The sequence below is a fragment of the Camellia sinensis genome, chromosome 1 (genome assembly GCF_055761805.1).
Source record: "Camellia sinensis isolate YWXY chromosome 1, ASM5576180v1, whole genome shotgun sequence".
Taxonomy (NCBI): Eukaryota; Viridiplantae; Streptophyta; class Magnoliopsida; order Ericales; family Theaceae; genus Camellia; species Camellia sinensis.
In genome coordinates, this window is record NC_138961.1 from 202,531,465 (window position 1) to 202,557,741 (window position 26,277).

The 26,277-nt window shown below is 45.5% G+C and overlaps 1 protein-coding gene across 1 annotated transcript; it reads left to right on the plus strand.

The window, feature by feature from the left end:
- Positions 1-563: 563 nt before the first annotated feature.
- Positions 564-25,603, plus strand: LOC145822300 (uncharacterized). Its single transcript, XM_082918966.1, has 4 exons — positions 564-1,136; positions 1,218-1,662; positions 24,552-25,026; positions 25,150-25,603. Exons 1-4 carry the CDS (start codon positions 564-566, stop codon positions 25,601-25,603), a joined length of 1,947 nt encoding a protein of 648 aa, XP_082775092.1.
- The last annotated feature ends 674 nt before the right edge of the window (positions 25,604-26,277 follow it).

The window sequence follows — 26,277 nt, forward strand, 5'->3', positions numbered from 1 at the left end:
ATGTGTTGTACGACACCGAACCTCAAGGGTTGTATAATGTGCACTAGGGGATAACATTGGGCGAGTTGGAGGCTATGATGGTGCCGAAGGTTGGTACGCATGGGGAAATAATGCGATTAGAGTTTAAATGTAGACTCCCATGTCGGGGGAAGTATAGGTTGCTGCCAATCAAAGATAATGAGACCTTAAGTAATGTCTTAGAGCTCCCGCATAAATTAGGCCCTGATTATTTTTTGGAAATCTATGTGGAGAAGGATAGCAATTTTGGTGGCACACAGATGCCAATTCTAGTGGGTGGGACATTCACTCAAATGTTGACACAATCGCAATCCCCTGACAATACACTTATACAGTTTGCACACGTGTTCCCTGAAGATTACCCTTCATTCAATCATTCTCAAAGTTACAATCAATTTAATGCATCACAGAACGTAGATGGTTATTACAGTGCCACAGCAGGTTCAAGTGCTCCGACAACGTATAATTCGATGGTTCTTACAACCCCATACCCCCACTAGAATGAAGAATGTCCATCGGTTTGTAATGTTCAATGTACAACGGAGATGGCTGTCCAAAATTATGCATCCTTCGATGATACAGTGCCATTGTTTGACGAGGTTGGAGTAAGTGACGAAGATTCTGTGGAAGATGTGGATGGCGCATGGGAAGGTGCAGACAATGACTCCGCTGATGACGAAGTTGGAGGGCATCATGATATGCAGGAGGTACACACAAATGTCCATATCCCTTTCTACCATAATTTGCACTTCGATAATGATGGTTCCATCACTAGCCGTGATGTTGTCGAACGTTGGCCATTGTGGGACTTCGAAACTGCTAATTTGGAGAAAGGAATGATATTTACTAATAAGAAGAGACTAGTGCACGCTGTTCAGTTGTATAACTTGAAGCGCAATCGAGAATGCAAGGTCGTAGAATCCAAAGGAAACAGTTGGGTGGCCGAGTGCAAGCACGGCTGCAACTGGAGGGTTCGGGCAACGAAGTTGAAAGACAAAGATTTCTTTCAAATTAGAAGGTTTGAAGCGCCGCATCAGTGTGTGTACCCTAGAATGAATAGGGACAATTGCAACCTCAAGTCCGAGGTCATTGCTCATTTCATCAAGGCACAAATTGTGGTAAGTGCCATGCTAGATACATTATTGTTTTTAGGATTTCATTAGGACTGTAATGTATTCAAATATAATTTATATTTGCAGATATCACCAGAATTGCCTCTTGCTACCATAATTGAGGTCATGAAGGAGAAGTTTCAGTTCACTATATCATATAAGAAAGCGTGGCTTGCAAGGACGAAGGCAGTTGCAATGGTGTTTGGTGACTGGGACGAGTCACACCGAAGGTTGCATAGATATATGGCTGCATTGCAGGCATTCAATCCAAGCACAGTTGTCATGTGGGACATGATTCTGAATTTGCACTCTACCTCAATCGGAACTGAAATGTACATGAACTATGTGTTCTGGGCATTTAAACCTGCAATAGAAGGCTTCAAGTATTGTCGTCCAGTGATATGCATTGACGGCACACACTTGTATGGGAAATACGAAGGGAAGATTGTTGCGGCCACTGCAGTGACTGCTGCGGACAAGATTGTACCTCATGCCTTTGCCATTGTTGACAAGGAGATGATCGAGAGTTGGGGTTGGTTCATTACTCTGCTTAGGCGACATGTGTGCCGTGACCGAGAGGGGGTCACTGTAGACACCCCATTTTTGACCGTCCTCAAGACTTGGACGTCACCGTTTGAACACTCGGTGATTATCCATGTTTGTGTTCGTTTGGAGTTCCCGGAAGTCTCGGCTCGCGCGCCTTGCTTCAGGATCCCCGAACTCGACCGTTTAGTGTCTGGTTTTGCACCAAACACTTTTGTTTTGCCCTTGAGAGGCAGGGTAGGGCTTGTAGACCATCCCCACCCATCACCGGCATTGGCTAGAGGCCACCGGCTGGTTTTTGCTGCCATCGGCAATATAGTTTGCCGGCCGGCACTCTTTGTTGCCGGTCAGCACTATTTGTTGCCGACCGACACTCTTTTTGGCCAAGATGGCATTTTTGGCCGGCCGATTGCTGTTCATCTGCTTTTGTAGATATTTTTAGACAGCTGTCTTGCTTTTGCTCCCCTCCATACACGTGTATGGAGGGATCTCCCTCTTGCAAAGCTTGTCTTGTAAGCTTTACAAGAGATATAGAGAGAGGCTCTCTCTAAGACAAAAAAAGGGAGGCTTGGTTAGAGACTTAGGATTTTTTGAGAGCAAGAACAGCCATTATTAGGGTTTGAGTTCTAGGGTTAGAGTTAGATACACACTCTATCTCTCTTTCCCTCTCCTTTTGTTCACTAGGTGCTTTGTGTCTTACTATTGCACACAAACACCTAGTGTTTCACCTTCCTCTTGAAACTAGGGTTCTAAAGGCTTGTTCTTGAGTTTCTTGACTGGTTTGGAGCCAAAGGAGGCCATTGGAGCATCATTTGTGAAGAAGGCTTCAAGGGTGAGAATCTAGTCCCATTTTTCTCCATTTTTGCATTGATTTTATACCTATCTTAGAGCTATTTTTGTGCTTATTGTATAACATAAAAAAGTTTTTTTTTTAGGCCCTCTTTATTGTTTATTAAGAGTGTTTTGTTGTTTGAGGGTAGTTGACCACCCTTAGGCCTTAAAAGGCCTCATTTTGAGCCATTTTGTGCTAGCTCCGGGATTTTGGTGTTGGGGTCTCTTCACCACTGAAATCTTGAGGGATTTCAGTGGTGAAGATGATGCCTTGAAGTCCCAAGAAGGAGAGGACCACCCCCTCTCCTTGTTGTCCTTGAAAAGGACACATTTTGGCCTCTTAAGGAAGCCTATGCTTAAGTGTGTGTTGAGCATGTTTGGTTTGTTTTTCATGCTTATATATCCATAATATAACATGACTTTAAGTTGGTTTTGGAACTCCATGCATGCTTAGCATAGTTGCCATGTAATGCCTTGTTTATGCCTTAACATGTCTTAGGTTGTTAGCCTTTATTGGAGCATGTTTTAGGCTTAGTCTCGTGAAGATTATGTGCTTATTTTGCCATGTTTTAGGTCTGTCCATAAGTGTTTGGGTCGATTTTGGCATGCTTGATATAGCTCCTTTGTATTTGGGCTTGTTAGCCTTGAGTATGTGCATGTGTAGCATGCCATCTTTGCATTGTTTTGGTGATTTGGGATCATCCTATACGCCATTTCAGTCCCATTTCCATGCTTGTTGGATTGCCTTGCATGTCTCTTTAATGCCTCATAAGCTTGTGTAGCAATGCTCCATGTTTTGGTGCTTATTCATGCTTTTGTTTTGAGTCATTTGAATGCCATTTAAATGATTCTTGAGGTTTGTTTTAGCATGATTTTCAGAGCTTATGTTGCATGCTTTTAGTCCATGAATGTCTCTTTCAAGTGTGCTTGAATGTTGCTTGCTTTGTGCCTAAGTGTTGGGTCTTAACATGTGTGTGTGTGCATGTGTGCTTAGCATCCATTTTAGGCATTAATGGCCACTGTTTTAGGCCTTATTAGAGCTGCCTAATTCGTGTATAAGACCATCTTTCCATCTATTTGCATTGCCATATGTATGCTTGTATGCTTGCATAAGTGCCTTGCCATGCCATGTTGCATCCTTAGCTTGTATGCCTAGGTTGCATTGCATCTTGCATGCATGCCTTGTTCCTTGAATTGGTGATGGGAATTTGGCCTAATTTGTTTGATTGGTTTGCATGCATTTGAAATCAAAGTTGCATACTTGGTTCTTTGGGCCATCATGCATGGAAATGCGTGATTGGTGGTTCGAGAACCGAGGCACATGTCCCATTGAGTCATTACAATGATAAGAGACATGGTTGGTGCATACATGCCTTGAATTGTGCTGCCATGCCTTGTTTTGCCCTCTGTTGCTGTGAGTTGCAGGTCCTGCAGACTTTCTTTGCCGACCGGCAGTGTAAGGTGCCGGCCGGCAACCTTTTCTCTGCCGACAGATTCAATTTTGTGCCGATGGACACATACCAGTGCCGGTGATGATCCCACTCAGCCGGTGGTACTCCCCAGTGCCCAGGGATGTAACCTTGAGGTTTTGACAGCCTCCAGAGAAGTGAAGGAAGGAAAACAGAGGCAGCTTGTGCATGGCGGCGCGCTTCTCGAGGCGTTTTACTGTTTTCCTTAGCCTATTTAATTTGTTAATTAAATTAGGCAATTTGTAATATTAATTAGCTTGCGTAGTTAATTAATTTGTAATATTTATTCGGTCCCTCCGAGCGAGGGCAAATCTGTAATAAGTGTGCGTGGGTGGTGTGTATGTCTCCCAATCCCCACTTCTTTCTTCCCTTTTACTTACCTGCTTTAATGGTTAGTATTAGGGCACGTTTAATTCAGCATAACTTATGCTATGCATGCGTGCATTCATGCATTTTGTATTACATGCATTAGGCTCGGTACATCACGCTAACTGCATTCGTACTTCAATTCAAAAAATTGAGTATGTGATAATTGTGCATTTTCACATGACATGTTTAGGATAGCCGAGCCTATTCTAGCAACATTCTGTATGCAATACATTAAGCACTTAACATGGACTTGGATCATGCATGTTTGCTAATAAGTTCTTTGTTTTGGCATGGAGTACTATGTAAGTGTTTATGCTTTAGCATCCCGCATGCGTGTGAGTGTTGCCATGACAGTATGCTTAACATGTGGCTAGATGCTTATGTGTTAAACTGTTTTGAATGCCTGTGGGTGGAGGTTGGATTGTTTGAGTTGGAAAAACTCGTTGAAATCCGTATTTTAGCCTACTTGCGAGTAGCAAATTCCAAAGCATTTTCAAACCGAACGGATATGCAATGTTTGTTTCCAAATTAGGCAATCTAGTCTATACTTGTTTGCTGCGCGCATAACATAGTAATTCTAGGCTAATAAATGGAAGAAGAACACATAGCGTTTTCAAAATCGGATATCATGGTTAGTAGAGGCCGGTCTTCGGACCGGGCGAAAGGGGGTGCTTATAGCTGACCTTCCCCGATTGTACCCAAGCTCCCGAGCCGAGACAACTCCGGTGATGACGGACATGTGGCCTTCGACACCGAGTCAGGGTTTCCTAAATTTCCCCATTTTAAAAAAAATATTTAGGTGGCGACTCTATATCTGGCAAAGCAGTCCATGTTTGACACTACTTTTTCAAAAATCTGTTTCTCAAAACGATTTTCCAGATTTGGACTCTTTGGTACAGATTAAGAACCGTGACACAAGTCGAGTCCGAACTGTAGTAACCCCGAAATGAACAGAACGGGACTCATCCTCCCGGGGCGTTCGGGGACGTCTACAGTTTCTGGCGACTCTGCTGGGGAAAATTAGAGAGCTTGACTCGAACTCATGATATCCTGTTTTGATTTCATTTGTGTGTTTCTTTGCATTGCATGTGCATTGGTGCGCCTAGGAACACGGTGTTTGCCATCTGCCATTCCTGAACGGTTTGCCGGAGGCTTGTCTTGTCAAGGCATGTCCATAAGGCTGACCGGCTATGGGCTCTGACAGTGTGGGAACACAAACCCCGGTTTACCGGGGCACCCTTTTTGACCATTTGACCTAGTGCATATCGGATCCATAGTGACCATTCCAAGCTAGGACAGGCTGCTTACCCGATATTAGGTTGTTTGAGAACTGCTGCGTGCGTAGTGAAACCCTAGCTCCTGACAAAATAGGACAGGGAAACCATACCCCAATATAGGGGTGATTGAGCTCTCTTTATTTGCTATGTGCTTTTAGAGTGTTGCTCTACAGGAACGCACATGTCAGTTTGCAAGTTTGAGTATCAAACCTGGGGACACCAGTATCAGTATCAGTTGTGAGAATCAGTTATCCGCGGGTATCAGATTCAGTATTTTGGGAACAGAAATCTGGGAACAATGATCAGCACTAGGGTACAGTTGTTTGGCTACACCCGTGTTTGATCAGTTTGGGCTGAAATGATATCTGTTTTTCTTTCAGTTCAGAGAGTGGCAGAATTGATACAGAATAGCCAGTGTCTCCCCTTGCTGAGGCAGGATTCATGGCGGCACAAAATTCAGAAGAAGTTGTGGTTATGACGGCTGCATTGGAGCAGGGGACCGCTCCGCAGAGTGAGGCCAGCATCAGTATGTCATACCCGCCCAGGTCGCCCGTTGTGCACCCGGTCTGGGCTCCCCAGTTATACCAGGCTCGTGAGCCCACCACCTTTGAGTTGATGGGAATGATAGGTGACCTCCAAAGGTCTGTGGCAGACCTTGCCTATGGAATGTCGGCTTCACCGCCAGCGGCGCCATATGCCGGGAATTTCGTACCACAGGAGCCCCCGCTACTGGGGCGGATTGTGATAGAGCTCAGCCAGCCAGAGGTGGCTCCCGGCTATAGCCACGGCATGCCAGCGCCAACCCAGACCCTTGATCAGGCTGAGGCCAGAGGAAAAGACAAGGCAAAGGTAGACGCCGATCCTATTGAACAACTGCTGTGGGCAGTCAAGGCTCTGAAAGTCAGCGGAATGAGCAAGCAACAAACATCTGCAATAGTGACCAAAGCTGTAGATGACGCTTTCCCCGCTCCAATCAAAGGCAGTTCAAGCCAGGCAGAAAACCGGGATGGGCCCCGTCATGCCCAGACAGTTCCTGTAGTTCCCAACCCTGCACCGGGAAAGGTTCAAAAAGCCAAGGCAGTGCCAGCCGATCCTTTCGCCAGCGCATCTGGCAAGAATCCTCAAACTGCAAAGTATCTGCCCCGAGGGCGTAGGGTCTTTCACGACCTCCACATGCCTTTATCTAGGGCATTGCTAATACTGGCGAAGAATGGGCACCTTAAGCCTTTGGAGCCCCGGCCACTCCCGAAGAATCTCCCCGCCACCCATGATGCTACATTGTACTGCGCGTACCACCAACAGTCCGGCCACAGTACCGATGGATGTTCCCGCCTTCGTCATGAAGTGCAGGATTTGATTGATAACAAGGTTATCCTACCACCCACCTCAGGCAAGCCCGTCACCACTCAGTTGTTGGATTTCGAGGGCTCAGATACTGTGAGTATGTAAAGTGAACCGCCTGCGGGCAACATTTGGTGTATTTTTGAAGCGTCTGGCACGCATTTTTGAGCGTCGGTGAAACCGAGTTTTGTAAATCCTGGCTTGGATATCGAGTCAGTCTTTTATTTTGAGTCTGTCTCTTTGTCTTGAGTCAGTCTTTTTTGCTTAAGGGTCTGTCTGATTGTATCGAGTCAGTCCCCGTTGTATATAATACCAGGTGATTCTGGGGTTGTTGTCCCGAACACCGTTTTGTTTTGTAATTATCTTTTTTTTGTTTTGAGTCTGTTTCTGCCGAGGGGCCAGTTGCACCAACAAAGCCGAATGAAACAGCTGTTGCTATCTCAAACTTCATGCTTGCTTTCAGCATAAGTGCCAGAGAATTTGATTGGGCTGACAGTACATCTCGCCTGCTCTCCTACGCGCCAAACTCATTGCATTAACCTAAGTTTTTCAAAATACAAACCTTTTGAACACTGCGGTGATAAAAACGAAGAGGAAGGAATTCCTCGGCTTTTGCAAAATTTTGATCATTTTGAGAGAAAGAAAGGCGTGCTAAGCCTTTTTATGAATGAAACCATGTTTGTCAGCGTGAGTACTGAGAAGGATCCTGGCCTGATCCAGATTGGTTCCACACTATCTTCGGCGCGAGCGATTTGTCGCTTTCTTAAAAACTTTCAAAAACAAATGTTTTACGCGACCCTGTGAAGACTTGTGTGGAATCCCTCTTGAGGTCGCGCAGCCTAGGATCGCTCTCAGCCTCAAGATTCAACCTATTTGTTTTCCGACTTTGAGCCCGTTCAGAACGTTCAGGAAGTTCAACGGACAAACGCCATGAAAGGCTCGTATAGCCAGTTTCGAAGCAGCCCTCGAGTAAGAGGCACCAAAAGCCAAATCAAAAGGAGTGGATCTCGCCGGAAGAAGCTTGTGGAGTAACCGAGATGGATTCTCCGCAAATCATTGCAACAGCCGTTCTCTTAGATACAGAGGGGCTTCAATTCAAAAAACCATTTGGCATGGACTTGCTACACTTTTACCCTTTGAGAGGCTCGCTGGGCCGAAAACCCGGAAGGGCGACCCAGGCAAAAGTTAGAGCAAGAGAAAAATACAAAAAAGAAAGAAGAAAAATGAATGAAAAAGAAGAAAAAAAAAGGGAAAGAAGAAAAAGAAATGAAAAGGGAAAAAATAGAAAATGAAAAGAAGCTCGCAAGGTCGAAAACCCGCATTGGGCGCCTTGGCAAAAGTAAGAGCCTAAAAAAAAGTAAAGGTTAAAATACCCGAGTGTACCTTACCCGGAACTATGTGAGGCTTGATTCCCATGTTTGGGATACGTAGGCAACTTCATCATGAAGTCCAGCCCCTAACGCTTTCATAGCGTCTCAGTCCATGCAATGGTTTCGATTTCATCCCCAAAGTCTAGTCGCCAACGCTTCCAAGGCGACTGTGTCCATATATTTGTTGTGACCGTCTTCGTTATCTCTGTGTCCGAGAGTTTGACCACCGCTAACGAAGACTGTCTGCGAATTGCTGCGGCACCATCCCAAACAAGGGGCAACTTTCCGTTGCCACGAGCCGCCGTGAGCCGCCATTCAAACTAGGGGCAACTTTCCGTTGCCTCCCACCCCTCTTCAAACCAGGGGCAATTTTCCATTGCCTCCGATTCGAGGTTGCGCATCTCGAAGAGTAAGCGCCATGCTCGTTAAGCATCAGCTGTTTGAAAAACAGTTTTTGAAAATTTTTACTGAGGTTGACTATTTTCTCGAAAACTATTCCATTTTCCAAAACTGGACCATTGTCTTGGACCCAAAAGGAAAATTTTCAGTGCTTGCAGCCTGACTCGCATACTTTTCAAATCAAAAATCGAACAAGTACGTTAATCCGACTCTCATTTTGATCAAAGTTGTTTTAGAAGAAAGCAAAAACAAAGAATGGTTAAAATGATGAACTAGGGGCACAGTTGAGCCAGGCGTTTTGTCTTTCCCCCGTCATCGACGTACTTGCCAGAAAAGCGCTCTGCCCGCCAGAAGAAATAGCTGTGAGCTAACGGTATTGAGAATGAACCCACACCGTTCTATTTATCCATCAATCACCCCGGGGAGGGATGAAAAATGAGAGAATGAAGAATAGAGAGGTGTAAGTTGAGAGAAAAGTGAGGAAAAGGGTTTTTGAGAAAAAAAATCCGAGCTCGAGAGCCGAGTGATGTGAGAATCACAAATCAGAAAAGGTGGGAAACAATGCCTAGAGAAACTGGCTCCTCGTGGTCCAAGGTCCCCCATCTTCGCTAATGCGTCTGTATGTCGTGTCTTTGGTTTTGTTTACCTCAACCTTTGTTTTAGGTCTTTTCCGAGCGAGTCTCGTTGTGTTAGGTCGTGTACCTTTATATTTGAGTCCTCCCTGCTGTGTTCAGTTGTAGGCTCGATATCCCGGTTTGAAAAAAAACCTCATTCAATTTCAAAAATCATTTATGCTCAGAATGTTGTGCCATTCTCTACATTTGAACGTGTTTCGACTCCAAGCGGTTCCATCTTTGAGGTCCGTCCTGTTAGATTGGGCCGTTTGTTCAGAATTTGCCGTGTGCAGAATGAATTGAATGCTGTGTTATGGGCTGTATGCAGATTAACCCCCAGTAGAGCAAGGGCTGTGTGTCCAAGAATCAGGCGGTGGGTTGCTTGGGTTATTTTGCTGTTGGCTGTTTAAGTTGTCTGGTTATTACAGTGCGAGTGTTCAATTTTCAGATAACCAATCAATTTCATTTACATTGAGGTGTAACATGATGAGATGCGATGCAATACATGAAATGTGTAAATGTAAACACTTTTTCAGATAAAAAGTCCGTTTCATTTCATTATCTTTTCAAATGTACAAGTTTTGGAAACAAAAATCTGCCTGCGGCAGTACAAGGTAATCTAACTACCAAAGAAAAGAGGAAAAGTACAAAAAGAAGAAGATAGCAAAATCTGCATCCATGTCGAGCACTCCGGGGGGCCGTCAGTCCGTCCTAGTCCTCTTCCTGGACGAGGGTCCAGGAGCATCATTAGCATCGTCGTCAGAACCCGAGCTAGAACCGCCTCCGGTCTCCTCCTCTGATGACTCTGACTCCGCCTCTGCCTCCGCCTCTGACTCCTCGTCATCATCATCGTCCAGGACTGGAGCTCACGAGCTACTCCCGACATGAGTACGCCCTCCCCTGGTACGGGGAAATATCCGGCCCTCCTCATCTCTCCCCCGGGCAGGGACGGAAGGCCCAGCTGGAGCACCTCCTGCCATGGGAATCTGGAAAGGAGGCTGAAAAAGTACACAAAAGGGAAATACATCAATATACTGTAGACATTTTATCAGTGCAGAATGCAATGTCGAGTACAGTGTATGAATGCCGTGAGCAGTTTAACAGTGCAGAATGCAATGCCGAGTATGGTGTATGAATGCCGTGAGCAGTTTAAATGGTGCAGAATGCAGTGTATGAGTACAGTGTGTAGATGCCGTGAGCAGTTTATCAGTACAGAGTGCAGTGCAGAATGCAGTGTATGCAGTGTATCAGATACTGTGGGATCAGTGTATTAGGTGTTGTGCCGTGCATCAGATTATGTAAAGCAGTGTATGAATGGTTTGAGGCCAATGTTAGAAGGACATACCGGTATGCTGTAGAGGGCCAGGAGATCAAAAGTCCGCTGAAGCATCCCCATCATCGAGGCATTCATCGCCAACGACTGACGGGTGTACTCAGAAGAGGCCTGCAAAATATCAGATGCATTAGTATTCTGTGGAATATCAAGTAAACTGAAATGAAATGACTGTACGAAATGCAGTGATACGTACCGGTGGTAGATCGGGGACATCGATGAACTCGTGACCAGCCGGTGGAGGGGCGAAGGGGATCTGATAGGTCGACCCACCCTGCCCCTGGAAAGTCAGTACAGCGGGCAGGGCAGGCCAGCCAACTCCTCGTCCTCCCTGCACTCTGCCGCTACCACGGACCCGGGCCCTCCTCGAAGATCCAGCCCCTGCTCCTGCTCCGGCCCCAGCCGCCGATGCCACAGGCCTGGCCCCATCTGCTCGACGGCCGCTCAGGGGGCGCATCAGGTACGTCCGCACGTACTCCTGATAGTCTCCAGTGCCTCGGAAGCCGGCCTCCTCCCAGCCGATGGAGTAATCATCCAACTGCTCAGTGGTCAGCCCCTCGGTCTCCCTCATGTCTGCAGGAGGGGGAACCGGGACTATCTGCTCAGGTAACCCTAGGGTCTGGCGTAGAAAACGCTCCCCCAGGTACCAAGCCCGACAAACCGGGCCCTCAAGCAGAATCCGGAAACGCGAGGTCTCCTCCGCACCAGGGAACCGACCCCGCATCGCCGCCGGCATAGGAGCCCACGGCCGCCATGTGATCTGAAAATGACAGACAGTTTGTTATCTACTGTTATTGAAATATACAGTTGGAAAGCGAAGCTTAAATGAACTGAAAGTAAAGCATACCTTCGCGGGGGTGATGGTGTCGAAATATCGGCGGAAGAAGCCGAACGTCTCCCGTGGTCGCCGGGTGCACCTCCCGTCGAAGCGACTCGAGAAGGGAACGGCCAGGGGAGTCTCCGCAACTGGCATGGGGGCAAGCCTAGGAAAGTAGGCGTAAACCCACAACTGCAAAACAGATGTCAGTATGACCATCAGATAAAGCAGGATATACAGAATAAAACAGAAATGGCAGAGCCGTGTATTGCGTGCAGTGTACAGTGTGAGCAGTGTACAGTCAGTGTAAAGCAGAATGTATGTGTGTGCCGTGTGTACAGTATACAGCGAGTATAGAGTAGACTACAGTGTGTGCAGTGTACAGAGTACAGAAAGTACAAGACATGAATGAAAAAGCGGAGAAGAAGTGTACCTCCCAAGCCCGCCAGTAGCCTCCAAGCAGCTGGCCGCTGCCGCGAGAAGCCGAGCTCATGTACCCGTAAAGGGTGGCCAGAGCAGCGCCGCCCCAGTCGTAGTGCAGAATATCCCGGACGTCCACCAGTGCGCTGAGAAGACAGAGAGGCACGGTGTTCGCCCGGTCGGCGAAGATGGTAGTCCCGAACAAGAACATGAGGAAGCCGCGAGCATACCTCTCCTCGTCCTCCGGGGTCATCTGCGCCTCCTCCTCCAACACGGGCTGGACCCGAAACTGGACCTCGAACCAGGAGTATCGGACGAAACCTGGGCGAGCTAGGGGTGGCGCCTCCCCCAGTAGATGGACCTGAGCGGCGGTCCACTCATCCATGTCTGTGTCAAAAGGGATCGGATCCCCCCATACCCCGATGCCAGTGAGCATCGAGAAGTCATGAGGGGTCATCGTCATATCCCCTGCTGCAGGGAAATGAAAAGAATCGGTGGTGTCCCACCACCTCTCCACCAGAGCGGCGAGGAGAGGTCTGCATGTGGACAATCTGGAGAGCCCTCAGCAGAAGGTCCCGAAGCCCGCTCGGTCTACGATGCGTCGGACTGCGTCAGGGAGCTCATCATACCACTCCCGTGCACCAGTATTCCCATACCCGCGAATGGTATGGGAACCCTCCTATAAACATAAAATAACAATTGCGAGACAACATTCAAAATGCAGTTTTGAAAGGACAGATATAGCATGTATGCAAGTTTGTCAGTTTCAGGCAAATACCGGGTGCCGGTGTGTGTAGACGTCCCCGAACGCCCCGGGAGGGTTAAGTCTCGTTCTGTTCATTTGGGGCCACTACAGCTCGGACTCTTAAATGTCACGGTTCCTAATCTGAACCAAAGAGTCCAAATCCGGCAAATCGTTTTGAGAAACTGATTTTTTGAAAAAGTAGTGCCAAATATGGACTGCTTTGCCAGATACAGAGTCGCCACCTAAATATTTTATTTTGGGAAATTTAGGAAACCCTGACTCGGTGCCAAAAGGCCACGTGTCCGTCATCACCAAAGTTGCCTCGGCTCGGGAACTTGGGTACGATTAGGGAAGGTCACTTCGTGAGCACCCCCGCTCGCCCGGTCATAGACCGGCCTCTACTAACCATGATATCTAGTTTTGAAAACATTGTGAGTTCTTATTCCGGTTTATTAGCCTAGGTTACTATGTGATGCACACAGCATACAAATATAGACCGAGTCGCCTGAATTGGAACAAAACATTTCATGCTTGTTTTTGAAAATGGTTTGCTACCCGCAGGTAGGCTTGAAACATTTGATGATTTATTCCAATTCAGATAACCCAACCTTCACCCACAGGCATTCAGGCAGGTATATCAGATAAGCACATAGCCTCATGGTAAGCATGCTATTCATGGCAGCACTCACACGCATGCAAGGATGCTAAAGCATAAAGCTTACCGAGTACTCCAAGCCAAAATAGAAACTCATTAGAAATCATGCATGATCCTAAGTATACAGAAATGCCTAATGCAACACATGCAAAATGCAATTATAGCAGGCTCGGCTATTCTAAGATGGCATATGAAATGTTACAACTATCATGTATTCAACTTTGAAATTGAAAGTACGATACAGTTAGTATGATGCGCCGAGCCCGGTGCATGCAATACAGATGAATGAATGCAAACATGCTGTCATACTGTATGCTAATTTAAATATGCCCTAATCTAACCATCATAAACGGATAAATAAAAGGGAAGAAAGACGTGGGGTTGGAAGACATACATCACACTCACGCACACTTATTACAATTATGCCCTCGCAGAGAGGGTCCGAATAAATAATACAGTCCAAATATTACAGTCCCGAATAAAAGAATATTACAGTCCAAAATATTACAGAATCCTAATTAATTAACAAATTAACTAAGAAAGCAAGTAAAACTGGCGTGCAAGCCAGGGACTGCCTTGCTTCTGACGGATGATGCATGTCCGGATTGTCTTGCGCGGAAATCCACCGGAATGCCCCAATTAGTCTCTGTTTACACCTGTTCTTGAAATGCGTGCCAAGCCCCAAAAGGTTGCTGATTCTTCGTTTTGCTGCAACAGAGAGCAGGAAAGGGGCATAGCAATGTATTTGCACAGATATATGCATGTCTCGATCCTCGTGCCACCAATCACGGATACCGAGGCATGATGGCCGAGGAGTCGAAATGCACAACTCAATATAGAATGAATGCACATGAAACTACAGCTAAAACCTAACTCCATCATGGATAATCCGGAGTGTCGGTGACTGGGGAATTGAGACACATTCCGTCACTCGGAGTACGAAATGTACCTCGTTTCCCGTGCCCGGGCTAACTCTTATTCCGGACATGACGCAATATGCATGATATGCATGAAATGCAACTAAGATACAATCCTAACATATACAATGCTATGGAAATGAAATGCCTCCAAATGCGTGCACACGGGCACGCAAACCGGGTAAATGACAAAATGCAATCTAAGATACAACCTAGTATGCACCATGCTATGAAAATGAGATGCCTCGAAATACGTGCACACGGGCACGCAAACCGAGAAAATGCATGAATGCAATGAAAATGAGACGCCTTGAAATGCGTGCACACAGGCACGCAAACCGAGGTGATGACAAAATGCTATAAAAATGAGGTGTCTCGAAATGCGTGCATACGGGCACGCAAACCGAGGCAATGGTAAAATGCTATGAAAATGAGGTGCCTCGAAATACGTGCACACGGGCACGCGAACCGAGGCAATGGTAAAATGCTATGAAAATGAGGCGCCTCGAAATGCGTGCACACGGGCACGCAAACCGAGGCGATGATATAATGCGATGCAATGACATAGAAAACATGATATGGGCTTATACCAACATGAGTGAGCCTCAGCCACACTCACATATGATGCCGGCGGGTGAAAATGAAGTGCCTCGAAATGCGTGCACACGGGCACGCAAACCGAGGCGATGGCAAAATGTGATGAAATGATATGGAAACATGATATGGGCTTATACCAACATGAGTGAGCCTCAGCCACACTCACATAGGATGCCGGCGGGTGAAAATGAAGTGCCTCGAAATGCGTGCACACGGGCACGCAAATCGAGGCGATGGCAAAATGTGATGAAATGATATGGAAACATGATATGGGCTTATACCAACATGAGTGAGCCTCAGCCACACTCACATAGGATGCCGGCGGATAAAAATGGGGTGCCTCGAAATGCGTGCACACGGGCACGCAAACCGAGGCGATGGCGGAATGCGATGAAATGACATGAAAACGTGATATGGGCTTATACCAACATGAGTGAGCCTCAGCCACACTCTCATAGGATGCCGGCGGATAAAAATGGGTGCCTCGAAATGCGTGCACACGGGCACGCAAACCGAGGCAATGACAGAATGCGATGAAATATGGTAAAAATGATATGCAAGCATGCTAATGGAATTTCAGCACTAAAATATGGGGGAAAACAGTCCCGAAATGAGGCGAAATGACATGAAATGCATGGAATTGTCCCGAAATGTGAATTTAGGCACCCGAAATGACCTATAGCTATGCCAAACGTGCACAATATGGACATGCAATGCAAAGACAGAAGCTACACAGTCCAAAAAAATGCACTTTCACAGTTATAAACATGGCCAAACAGCAAGCATAGGTATGGCAAAAATGGCATGCAAGAATAGGGGCCAAAAGAGGGGTAATGAAGTAAGTGATATAAGAAAAACCCAAACTGAAAATTTTCCTTCTACAACACTGAAGAGGGACCAAAAATATGAATATTTACAGTTTATGGCAGCCTCAAAATCAGTATAAAAACATGCTAAAAATGTGATGCAAAATAAGACTCAAAAGTGGCTATAACATGAGGTATGCAAAATAATCACGAAACAGCCAAAGGCCCTTAATAAAACATGTAGAATGGACCAAAATAAGCACTTTTCCAGAACTGTAAAATGGCCAAAAACAAAAGCATGGTAGGCTAACTAAACATGCAAGAATGGGGAATAAAAGAGGGATATAACATGAAGTGACCTATGGAGGCCCCAAACCATGAAAAGACCTAAATGAAACATGAATAATGGACCAAAATAAGCACCTTTTCAGAACTGTAAAACGGCCAAAAACAAAAGCATGGTAGGCTGCCATTGCATGCAAGAATGGGGAAGAAAAGAGGAGTATAAAGGTAGGTACAACATGGAAGTCCCAAATGGTGTTGAGCCCTTCTTCAATGTTGAAGAGGGGCTCAAAATAAGCCTAATATCAGTTTACAACATGCTCGAAAACAAATTTCTCATGGGCCAAAAATAGCATGCAAGATTATGACATATAAGAAGATCAATGAAGCAAGTGTGTCATGGAGGGCTCAAACAGGGTTGAGCCCTTAATGAAAAGTGAAGATGAGCTCAAAAGAGGGTCTTTTTCAGTTAGGGCCGGAGCTTGAAACAAAAAGCAAGTGGGGCTTACAAATAGATCAAGAAAAAGGGTCAAAGTGAAGAAAAGGTTACTCACCCTTGAAGACTCAAACTTTTGTTGCTTCTTGGATCAATTTGCAGCTTCTTTGGCCTTTGAGAAACCTTCCTTGTTGCTGGAAATGAGGTGGTGGTGGTAGAGCTTGGTGGTGTAGAAGAAATAATGGTTAGGGACTTAGGGTTTTTCAAGGAAATGAGAGGTATAGAAATGGAGTTGTATATGGAAGCTTGAAGATGAAGTTTTCTAACCCCAACAAAGGAGGCCACTAGCTGGTTATAAGGGTAAAAAAGGGGGTGTAAAGGTGGGGGAAAAGGAGAGTAACTTTCCCCCAAGAAATATCCCCCGGATAAAGATCTTTTCTGGGGGATAAAGCTCCACAGCTGTAAAGTGCACAGTGCAAGGAATACGGCCGGCCTGGTACTTTTGTTGCAGGTGGCCGGCCGGCCACACCCCCTAGCCAGCCGGCTAGGGGTCAAAAGGGTCAATCAGATTTTCTGGCCGGCCACCAACTGGTAGGGTCCTCCTATGTGTGTACAACACAACCCTGTGGTTCAAAATCCAAGAAAGTGGATCCAAGGGGTTCAACATTAGCTCAGAAAGAGGGGTTCAAAAGGGTCAGGTGGAATTACTGGCCGGCCATGAACTTTTAGGGTCTTCTCATGTGTGTACATCACAAATATGTGGTTCAAAGTTCAAGACAAAGGGTCCAAGGGGTTCAACATTAGCCCGGAAGGAGGGGGTCAAAAGGGTCAAGTTGAATTAATGGCCAGCCATGAACTTTTAGGGTCCTCTCATGTGTGTACATCACAAATATGTGGTTCAAAGTTCGAGAAAATGGGCCTAAGGTGTTCAACATTAGCCCGGAAGTGCGAAAAACGGGCGCCGGAGGGCGTCGGAGGATGTATAACTGGTTGCTGCAACAATTGCTGGCCTCCCACCCTTCAGTGACCTCCCCGGTGATAAAACAGAGGTACCTGCCAAAAATGAACGAAAACCGTTGCAAAACGAATGCTCGGGGACCAAAACACGCAGTTCGGGGTCCCGAAAATGGGCTGCCAAGCACCGAAAGTGGCGTTCGGCCACGAAGTGGGTTTCTCAGCCCCCAGTGTCCCTCAAAAGGGAGCAAATAGGAAGTATGCCAAAAATTAGAGCAATAGGAGATGGTTAAGCGGTCCCGAACCGAGGCACACGGCCTGACGGCTCCGAAAACCGGGAACCGGACTCCGAAATGGGCAAAATGGCCTACGGCCACCAAATGTAGCCTACGGCCACTGAGAGATGGTCTACAGGACCTCTCCCCCCCTCAGGAAAAGAAACAGAGAAAACTGAGCCTGGTTCGCAAACCGAGACAAGGCACAGAAGAGGGTTCGGAAGTCCGGAGGCAGGGCTCACGGCCGCGACTCTAAAGCTTCTGAACAAGCACATTATGCAACATCACCAAGCGCTCAATCGGTGATGTCTGAGTCTTAAGGTCGGTCAAAAATGGGGTGTCTACAGTGTGCTTGCAGTGAAATACGTGTGCTGTGTCAGCGTGTTTGGGTGTTTCAGAACAGATATGGCATGTGTGCAAATCTAACAGATTCAGACAAATACTGGGTGCCAGTGTGTGTGCAGTAGAATACAGTGAGTGCAGTGTGTTTGAGTGATTCAGGGCTAGTGCAGTGTGTGTGCATGTGTCAGTCTCAAACAGATATCAGTTGTATGTATGCTTACAGTCAACTACGGTCTACGGCATATCAGATTTCAGCAGTTAAAGAGTACAACTAACTATGGCAGTTTTGTATCCTACATTGCGGAAAGTAAAGTAGAAGAAAGAGAATTACCTCGGAAGTGCCGAATGAAAGGTGGGAGATAGGCTCACGCAGCAGTAGCTCAGGCACCACATGCCTCTCGAAGCTCCGGAACTGACGCAGGCCGTCGGGGGATAGAACATGGATCGCCGGCCGGTAGGTCGCCGGGTCGAACGGGCGCTCGCTCAGTGGTAAGAGCTCGACCCCGGGATCCATCTCGTGGTCCGGGGGAGTCCCGCCACGTGGAATGTCGTCCGCCATATAGAGAATGGTGTGAAAGTGGTCGGGAAAAGGAAAACCGGACCGGAATACGAAGGGTCAACCGGAAAGTCAACCCCTGAGAGGGTCGGAAATGGCCGGGAAGGTCGGAATGTGAAAAGGCACGGAAATGAAGAGGAAATTGAGGGGAACAAACCCCTAAAAGGCGAGAACGCCAAACGAGGCACCGAAACAAAAATGTGATCGGTGGAAAATGTCCGAAACGCGAAGAGAATCGCGAATCCGACGACGAAACGAGCATAGAACGCGAAGAAACGGGCGAAAAATGAGAGAGAAATGCTCTAGAGAGAGAAAGGAAGAGATTTCGGTGGTGGAGAAGTGAGGGTTAGGGTTTAGAAACCCTATTTTATAATGCCCAGAGTGAAAAGTCAAAACTGCCCCGCATCAGCAACTGTTTGCCGGTCGGCAGTGTTTTGTGCCGGCCGGCACCTTTTTGTGCCGATAGAATTGTTTTTATGCCGATGGCCAGCCGGTGGCCTCCCCTTTCGGCCGGTGGGGTTCCGACAGCCTTGTTCAGGCCATTTGAGTTGTTTTGGGTCTTCATAGCTCAAGAAAGTGCAAGAAAGTGCATCTCCGACGCTCAACCAGCCTCCGTTCTGACCGCGGGCCGTGTCTCCAGTGCGTGGCACTCGAATTCGTGCAAGGTGTATCCTTTTTGTATCCTTTTAAATTCAAAAGTTGCCCCATGTGTATCGCATATCCGGCGCACTGTTTTGTGCATTTCAAACCATCACGCTGTTTTGTACATTGCATTCCGTTGCGCGGTTTTGCGCACCTCATTACATTACCTGCGTAGACCGCATGTTTGTAATCATTTCTTTACTTGCGTAGACCGCATGTTAACTACATTACCTGCGTAGACCGCATGTTTGTAATAATTTCTTTACTTGCGTAGACCGCATGTTAATTACATTACCTGCGTAGACCGTATGATTGTAATCATTTCTTTACTTGCGTAGACCGCATATTTATTGTTCAATTTCTTTACCTGCGTAGACCGCATGTATTGCTTGCGTAGACCGCATAATTGTTCGATTTCTTTCCTTGCGTAGACCGCATATTTAGCATATTAATTTCATTAATTGCGTAGACCGCATGTTCATTACATTACCTGCGTAGACCGCATGTTTGTAATCATTTCTTTACTTGCGTAGACCGCATGTTCATTACATTACTTGCGTAGACCGCATGTGCGTAGACCGCATGTTTTGATTGCGTAGACCGCATCTTTATTAATTTCATTACCTGCGTAGACCGCATGTTTTGATTGCGTAGACCGCATCTTATTAACTTCATTACCTGCGTAGACCGCATGTTTTGATTGCGTAGACCGCATGTTTAATTTCATTACTTGCGTAGACCGCATGCGTTGATTGCGTAGACCGCATCTTTATTAATTTCATTACCTGCGTAGACCGCATGCTTTGATTGCGTAGACCGCATCTTAATTTCATTACCTGCGTAGACCGCATGTTTTGATTGTGTAGACCGCATGTTTAATTTCAATACTTGCATAGACCGCATGTTTGTAATCATTCTTTACTTGCGTAGACCGCATGTTTGATTTCAGTACCTGCGTAGACCGCATGTTTTGATTGCGTAGACCGCATGTTTAATTTCAATACTTGCGTAGACCGCATGTTTGTAATCATTCTTTACTTGCGTAGACCGCATGTTTAATTTCAATATCTGCGTAGACCGCATGTTTTGATTGCGTAGACCGCATGTTTAGTTTCATCACCTGCGTAGACCGCATGTTTTAATTGCGTAGACCGCTTGTTAGTTTCGTTACCTGCGTAGACCGCGTGCTTATGATCAATTTCGTCGCCTGCGTAGACCGCTTGCTCCACGTACCTATTTGTATCTTCACAGCATTGTTATGCTCTCCACTTGCTTTGCGCTGTCATGCATTTCGAGTACACCACTATTCTTGCATTGTCATGCATGTTGTTAACAATATTGTACCTGTTAAGTTTGTTTTCTTTGCAGGCACGATATTGTATGTACGGTTCATTCGAAGCTGGTGCAACCAGACGAGCCGCACAGGTATTGTATCCTCCGAGTGAGACGTATTGAGAATTGCATAATTCTCTTACATCCTTTCTGCATTGTAGTGTAGTTCGGTGTATGCTAGCTTAAAACTGTCGCATGTTTGCTTCATTACAGCTTTTCTTTGCATGATCATAGGTTATGCTCGGCTCTGTGCATTGTCTTGCATTTTGCCCCTGCCTTCGGGCACATATCTTGATTGTCTTGCATGTTTGTCTAAGTCTTCGGCCTTGTCAAAAATGGGTCGTCTCTGGGCTTTGACATTCACTCCCGTCATTGTTATGACTTTCGAGTTCTGTCAAAGAGGGGCAACTGTAGACACCCCATTTTTGACCGTCCTCAAGACTTGGACATCACCGTTTGAACACTCGGTGATTATCCATGTTTGTGTTCGTTTGGAGTTTCCGGAAGTCTCGGCTCACGCGCCTTGCTTCAGGATCCCCGAACTCGACCGTTTAGTGTCTGGTTTTGCACCAAACACTTTTGTTTTGCCCTTGAGAGGCAGGGTAGGGCTTGTAGACCATCCCCACCCATCACCGGCATTGGCTAGAGGCCACCGGCTGGTTTTTGCTGCCATCGGCAATATAGTTTGCCGGCCGGCACTCTTTGTTGCCGGTCAGCACTATTTGTTGCCGACCGGCACTCTTTTTGGCCAAGATGGCATTTTTGGCCGGTCGATTGCTGTTCATCTGCTTTTGCAGATATTTTTAGACAGCTGTCTTGCTTTTGCTCCCCTCCATACACGTGTATGGAGGGATCTCCCTCTTGCAAAGCTTGTCTTGTAAGCTTTACAAGAGATATAGAGAGAGGCTCTCTCTAAGACAAAAAAAAGGGAGGCTTGGTTAGAGACTTAGGATTTTTTGAGAGCAAGAACAGCCATTATTAGGGTTTGAGTTCTAGGGTTAGAGTTAGATACACACTCTATCTCTCTTTCCATCTCCTTTTGTTCACTAGGTGCTTTGTGTCTTACTATTGCACACAAACACCTAGTGTTTCACCTTCCTCTTGAAACTAGGGTTCTAAAGGCTTGTTCTTGAGTTTCTTGATTGGTTTGGAGCCAAAGGAGGCCATTGGAGCATCATTTGTGAAGAAGGCTTCAAGGGTGAGAATCTAGACCCATTTTCCCCCATTTTTGCATTGATTTTATACCTATCTTAGAGCTGTTTTTGTGCTTATTGTATAACATAAAAAAGTTTTGTTTTTAGGCCCTCTTTATTGTTTATTAAGAGTGTTTTGTTGTTTGAGGGTAGTTGACCACCCTTAGGCCTTAAAAGGCCTCATTTTGAGCCATTTTGTGCTAGTTCCGGGATTTTGGTGTTGGGGTCTCTTCACCACTGAAATCTTGAGGGATTTCAGTGGTGAAGATGATGCCTTGAAGTCCCAAGAAGGAGAGGGCCACCCCCTCTCCTTGTTGTCCTTGAAAAGGACACATTTTGGCCTCTTAAGGAAGCCTATGCTTAAGTGTGTGTTGAGCATGTTTGGTTTGTTTTTCATGCTTATATATCCATAATATAACATGACTTTAAGTTGGTTTTGGAACTCCATGCATGCTTAGCATAGTTGCCATGTAATGCCTTGTTTATGCCTTAACATGTCTTAGGTTGTTAGCCTTTATTGGAGCATGTTTTAGGCTTAGTCTTGTGAAGATTATGTGCTTATTTTGCCATGTTTTAGGTCTGTCCATAAGTGTTTGGGTCGATTTTGGCATGCTTGATATAGCTCCTTTGTATTTGGGCTTGTTAGCCTTGAGTATGTGCATGTGTAGCATGCCATCTTTGCATTGTTTTGGTGATTTGGGATCATCCTATACGCCATTTCAGTCCCATTTCCATGCTTGTTGGATTGCCTTGCATGTCTCTTTAATGCCTCATAAGCTTGTGTAGCAATGCTCCATGTTTTGGTGCTTATTCATGCTTTTGTTTTGAGTCATTTGAATGCCATTTAAATGATTCTTGAGGTTTGTTTTAGCATGATTTTCAGAGCTTATGTTGCATGCTTTTAGTCCATGAATGTCTCTTTCAAGTGTGCTTGAATGTTGCTTGCTTTGTGCCTAAGTGTTGGGTCTTAACATGTGTGTGTGTGCATGTGTGCTTAGCATCCATTTTAGGCATTAATGGCCACTGTTTTAGGCCTTATTAGAGCTTCCTAATTCGTGTATAAGGCCATCTTTCCATCTATTTGCATTGCCATATGTATGCTTGTATGCTTGCATAAGTGCCTTGCCATGCCATGTTGCATCCTTAGCTTGTATGCCTAGGTTGCATTGCATCTTGCATGCATGCCTTGTTCCTTGAATTGGTGATGGGAATTGGGCCTAATTTGTTTGATTGGTTTGCATGCATTTGAAATCAAAGTTGCATACTTGGTTCTTTGGGCCATCATGCATGGAAATACGTGATTGGTGGTTCGAAAACCGAGGCACATGTCCCGTTGAGTCATTACAATGATAAGAGACATGGTTGGTGCATACATGCCTTGAATTGTGCTGCCATGCCTTGTTTTGCCCTCTGTTGCTGTGAGTTGCAGGTCCTGCAGACTTTCTTTGCCGACCGGCAGTGTAAGGTGCCGGCCGGCAACCTTTTCTCTGCCGACAGATTCAATTTTGTGCCGATGGACACATACCAGTGCCGGTGATGATCCCACTCAGCCGGTGGTACTCCCCAGTGCCCAGGGATGTAACCTTGAGGTTTTGACAGCCTCCAGAGAAGTGAAGGAAGGAAAACAGAGGCAGCTTGTGCATGGCGGCGCGCTTCTCGAGGCGTTTTACTGTTTTCCTTAGCCTATTTAATTTGTTAATTAAATTAGGCAATTTGTAATATTAATTAGCTTGCGTAGTTAATTAATTTGTAATATTTATTCGGTCCCTCCGAGCGAGGGCAAATCTGTAATAAGTGTGCGTGGGTGGTGTGTATGTCTCCCAATCCCCACTTCTTTCTTCCCTTTTACTTACCTGCTTTAATGGTTAGTATTAGGGCACGTTTAATTCAGCATAACTTATGCTATGCATGCGTGCATTCATGCATTTTGTATTACATGCATTAGGCTCGGTACATCACGCTAACTGCATTCGTACTTCAATTCAAAAAATTGAGTATGTGATAATTGTGCATTTTCACATGACATGTTTAGGATAGCCGAGCCTATTCTAGCAACATTCTGTATGCAATACATTAGGCACTTAACATGGACTTGGATCATGCATGTTTGCTAATAAGTTCTTTGTTTTGGCATGGAGTACTATGTAAGTGTTTATGCTTTAACATCCCGCATGCGTGTGAGTGTTGCCATGACAGTATGCTTAACATGTGGCTAGATGCTTATGTGTTAAACTGTTTTGAATGCCTGTGGGTGGAGGTTGGATTGTTTGAGTTGGAAAAACTCGTTGAAATCCGTATTTTAGCCTACTTGCGAGTAGCAAATTCCAAAGCATTTTCAAACCGAACGGATATGCAATGTTTGTTTCCAAATTAGGCAATCTAGTCTATACTTGTTTGCTGCGCGCATAACATAGTAATTCTAATCTAATAAATGGAATAAGAACACATAGCGTTTTCAAAATCGGATATCATGGTTAGTAGAGGCCGGTCTTCGGACCGGGCGAAAGGGGGTGCTCATAGCTGACCTTCCCCGATCGTACCCAAGCTCCCGAGCCGAGACAACTCCGGTGATGACGGACATGTGGCCTTCGGCACCGAGTCAGGGTTTCCTAAATTTCCCCATTTTAAAAAAAATATTTAGGTGGCGACTCTGTATCTGGCAAAGCAGTCCATGTTTGGCACTACTTTTTCAAAAATCTGTTTCTCAAAACGATTTGCCAGATTTGGACTCTTTGGTACAGATTAAGAACCGTGACACAAGTTGAGTCCGAACTGTAGTAACCCCGAAATGAACAGAACGGGACTCATCCTCCCGGGGCGTTCGGGGACGTCTACAGTCACATTGATATCCGATCGACACACAGCTTTGCTTAGTGTCGTGTCAAGAATTTGGGACAATCCAACAGTTCAACCAAGAGGGTACCATAGGTATTGCTTGCGACACATATGTAGCAATTTCAATGAAAGATTCGGTAATACAGTAGCGAAGGATCTTGCGTGGAGAGCTGGTTTTGCACGGCAAGTGCGGAAGTTTAACAAGATTATGGATGATATCTACAAGCCCGAGAAGAATATTGAACGGTGGTTTAGACGGATGAACCCTATTCATTGGACATTGTGCCATGATGGTGGTTGTCGTTGGGGCATATTGACGACAAACCATATAGAGGGCTTCAATGGTGTACTGAAAGGCGCATGCAGTGTTCCCATTACAGCATTAGTTGAGATAACTTTTTATCGGCTCGTGAAATATTTTGACGAGGGCAAGACCATTGCTGAAAATGCGAGTAATCAGGGTCACTTGTACACGACTAATGTTCAACGATGGATTGACGAGCACCAAGCTAAAGCGAATGTGCATATGTTGGTACCGATCAATAGGTAATTTTTATTGGATGCACCGAATTCACTACACATTAACATTTCGCACTCGTCGATCATTGATGTTCGTCTATATTTAAACATATATGCATATTAATCCACGTACATACATTTTTCCTGCAGGGGAATAGGGGAATATGAGGTGAGGACTGCACCGTATGGGATGGGGGGTGGTGCTTGTCAAATAGTTAGTCTCCGACCACCAAGTTGTTCATGTGGGAAGTACACATTATTACACTTGCCATGTTCCCACATGCTTGCTGTGACAGCAGACTTGAGCGATGACCCTTTTCCTTTCGTTGCACTAGAGTATAGGTTGGAAGTCCACAAGCGTATCTTCGCGCAGAAGTTTAGGCCCATGCTGCATGAGCAATATTGGCCTGACAATGATTACCTAACTTTGCTTGCTATTCCAGCTCGACAACGTGAAGTTAAAACGGGTTATCCTCAACATAGCCGCATACACAACGAAATGGATACTTCCAGACAAAGTGGATTGCACCACTGTAGTTTGTGTTTGCAAAGAGGGCATGATAAGACAAAATGTCCAGCGAGAATTCGATCGATTCGACATTAGTTTTTTGTCTTCTTTACATATTAGTTCCACGCTACTTTCTTTGAATTGGAGTCAATGTAATATTCAATGAATTAGTATTTAGTAAATTGATAATGTATTTACGACTTCAATTACTAATGACATAGATTTGGTCAAATGTGGCAAATCTCTTCAATTGCTTTAGTTGTTGCAAGTGTCCTTTGTGCACTAGATTGTGCAGACTTTGGTGCGTTGATGGTCGATTGTGTCCTGATCTCGATGGACACTAGTTTATCTAATGTTAGAAAAATGCAAATATTCACAGAATGAATTGATAATCACCAATATAAATGCATTTTATATTCAATGTTTTGCCACATTTTGTTATATGGGAAACTAATTTTTTTTTAATTTTTTTTTCGAAATCCATTACGTGGGTGAAGGCCTATTTTATGAATTCAATCATTTCTCGGACATTTACTATGTATTCGTATATGCTTAGTTCTTGTAAAAAGTTTGACTAATGTATTTCAAATCTACATAAAACCCTCTTCAAACCTTCGTACTTCTTTCCTGTCCAAATGACAACTCCTTTAAAGTGAAAGCACGTTTTTTCATGTCATACAGGTTGACGTGACAACACACTGACAATAACTTTAATCACATAGGTACCATGTGAACCTTATCTCCTATGACAATAATGTCAAATGAATTAC

Excerpts from the sequence above, each read along its gene's own strand:
- LOC145822300 (XM_082918966.1), top strand. The coding sequence starts at position 564 with ATGGCTGTCCAAAATTATGCATCCTTCGATGATACAGTGCCATTGTTT. Across the intron at positions 1,663-24,551 it reads GGAGATGATCGAGAGTTGGG|TTCAACCAAGAGGGTACCAT; the intron begins GTTGGTTCATTA and ends ACAATCCAACAG. Across the intron at positions 25,027-25,149 it reads ATGTTGGTACCGATCAATAG|GGGAATAGGGGAATATGAGG; the intron begins GTAATTTTTATT and ends TTTTTCCTGCAG.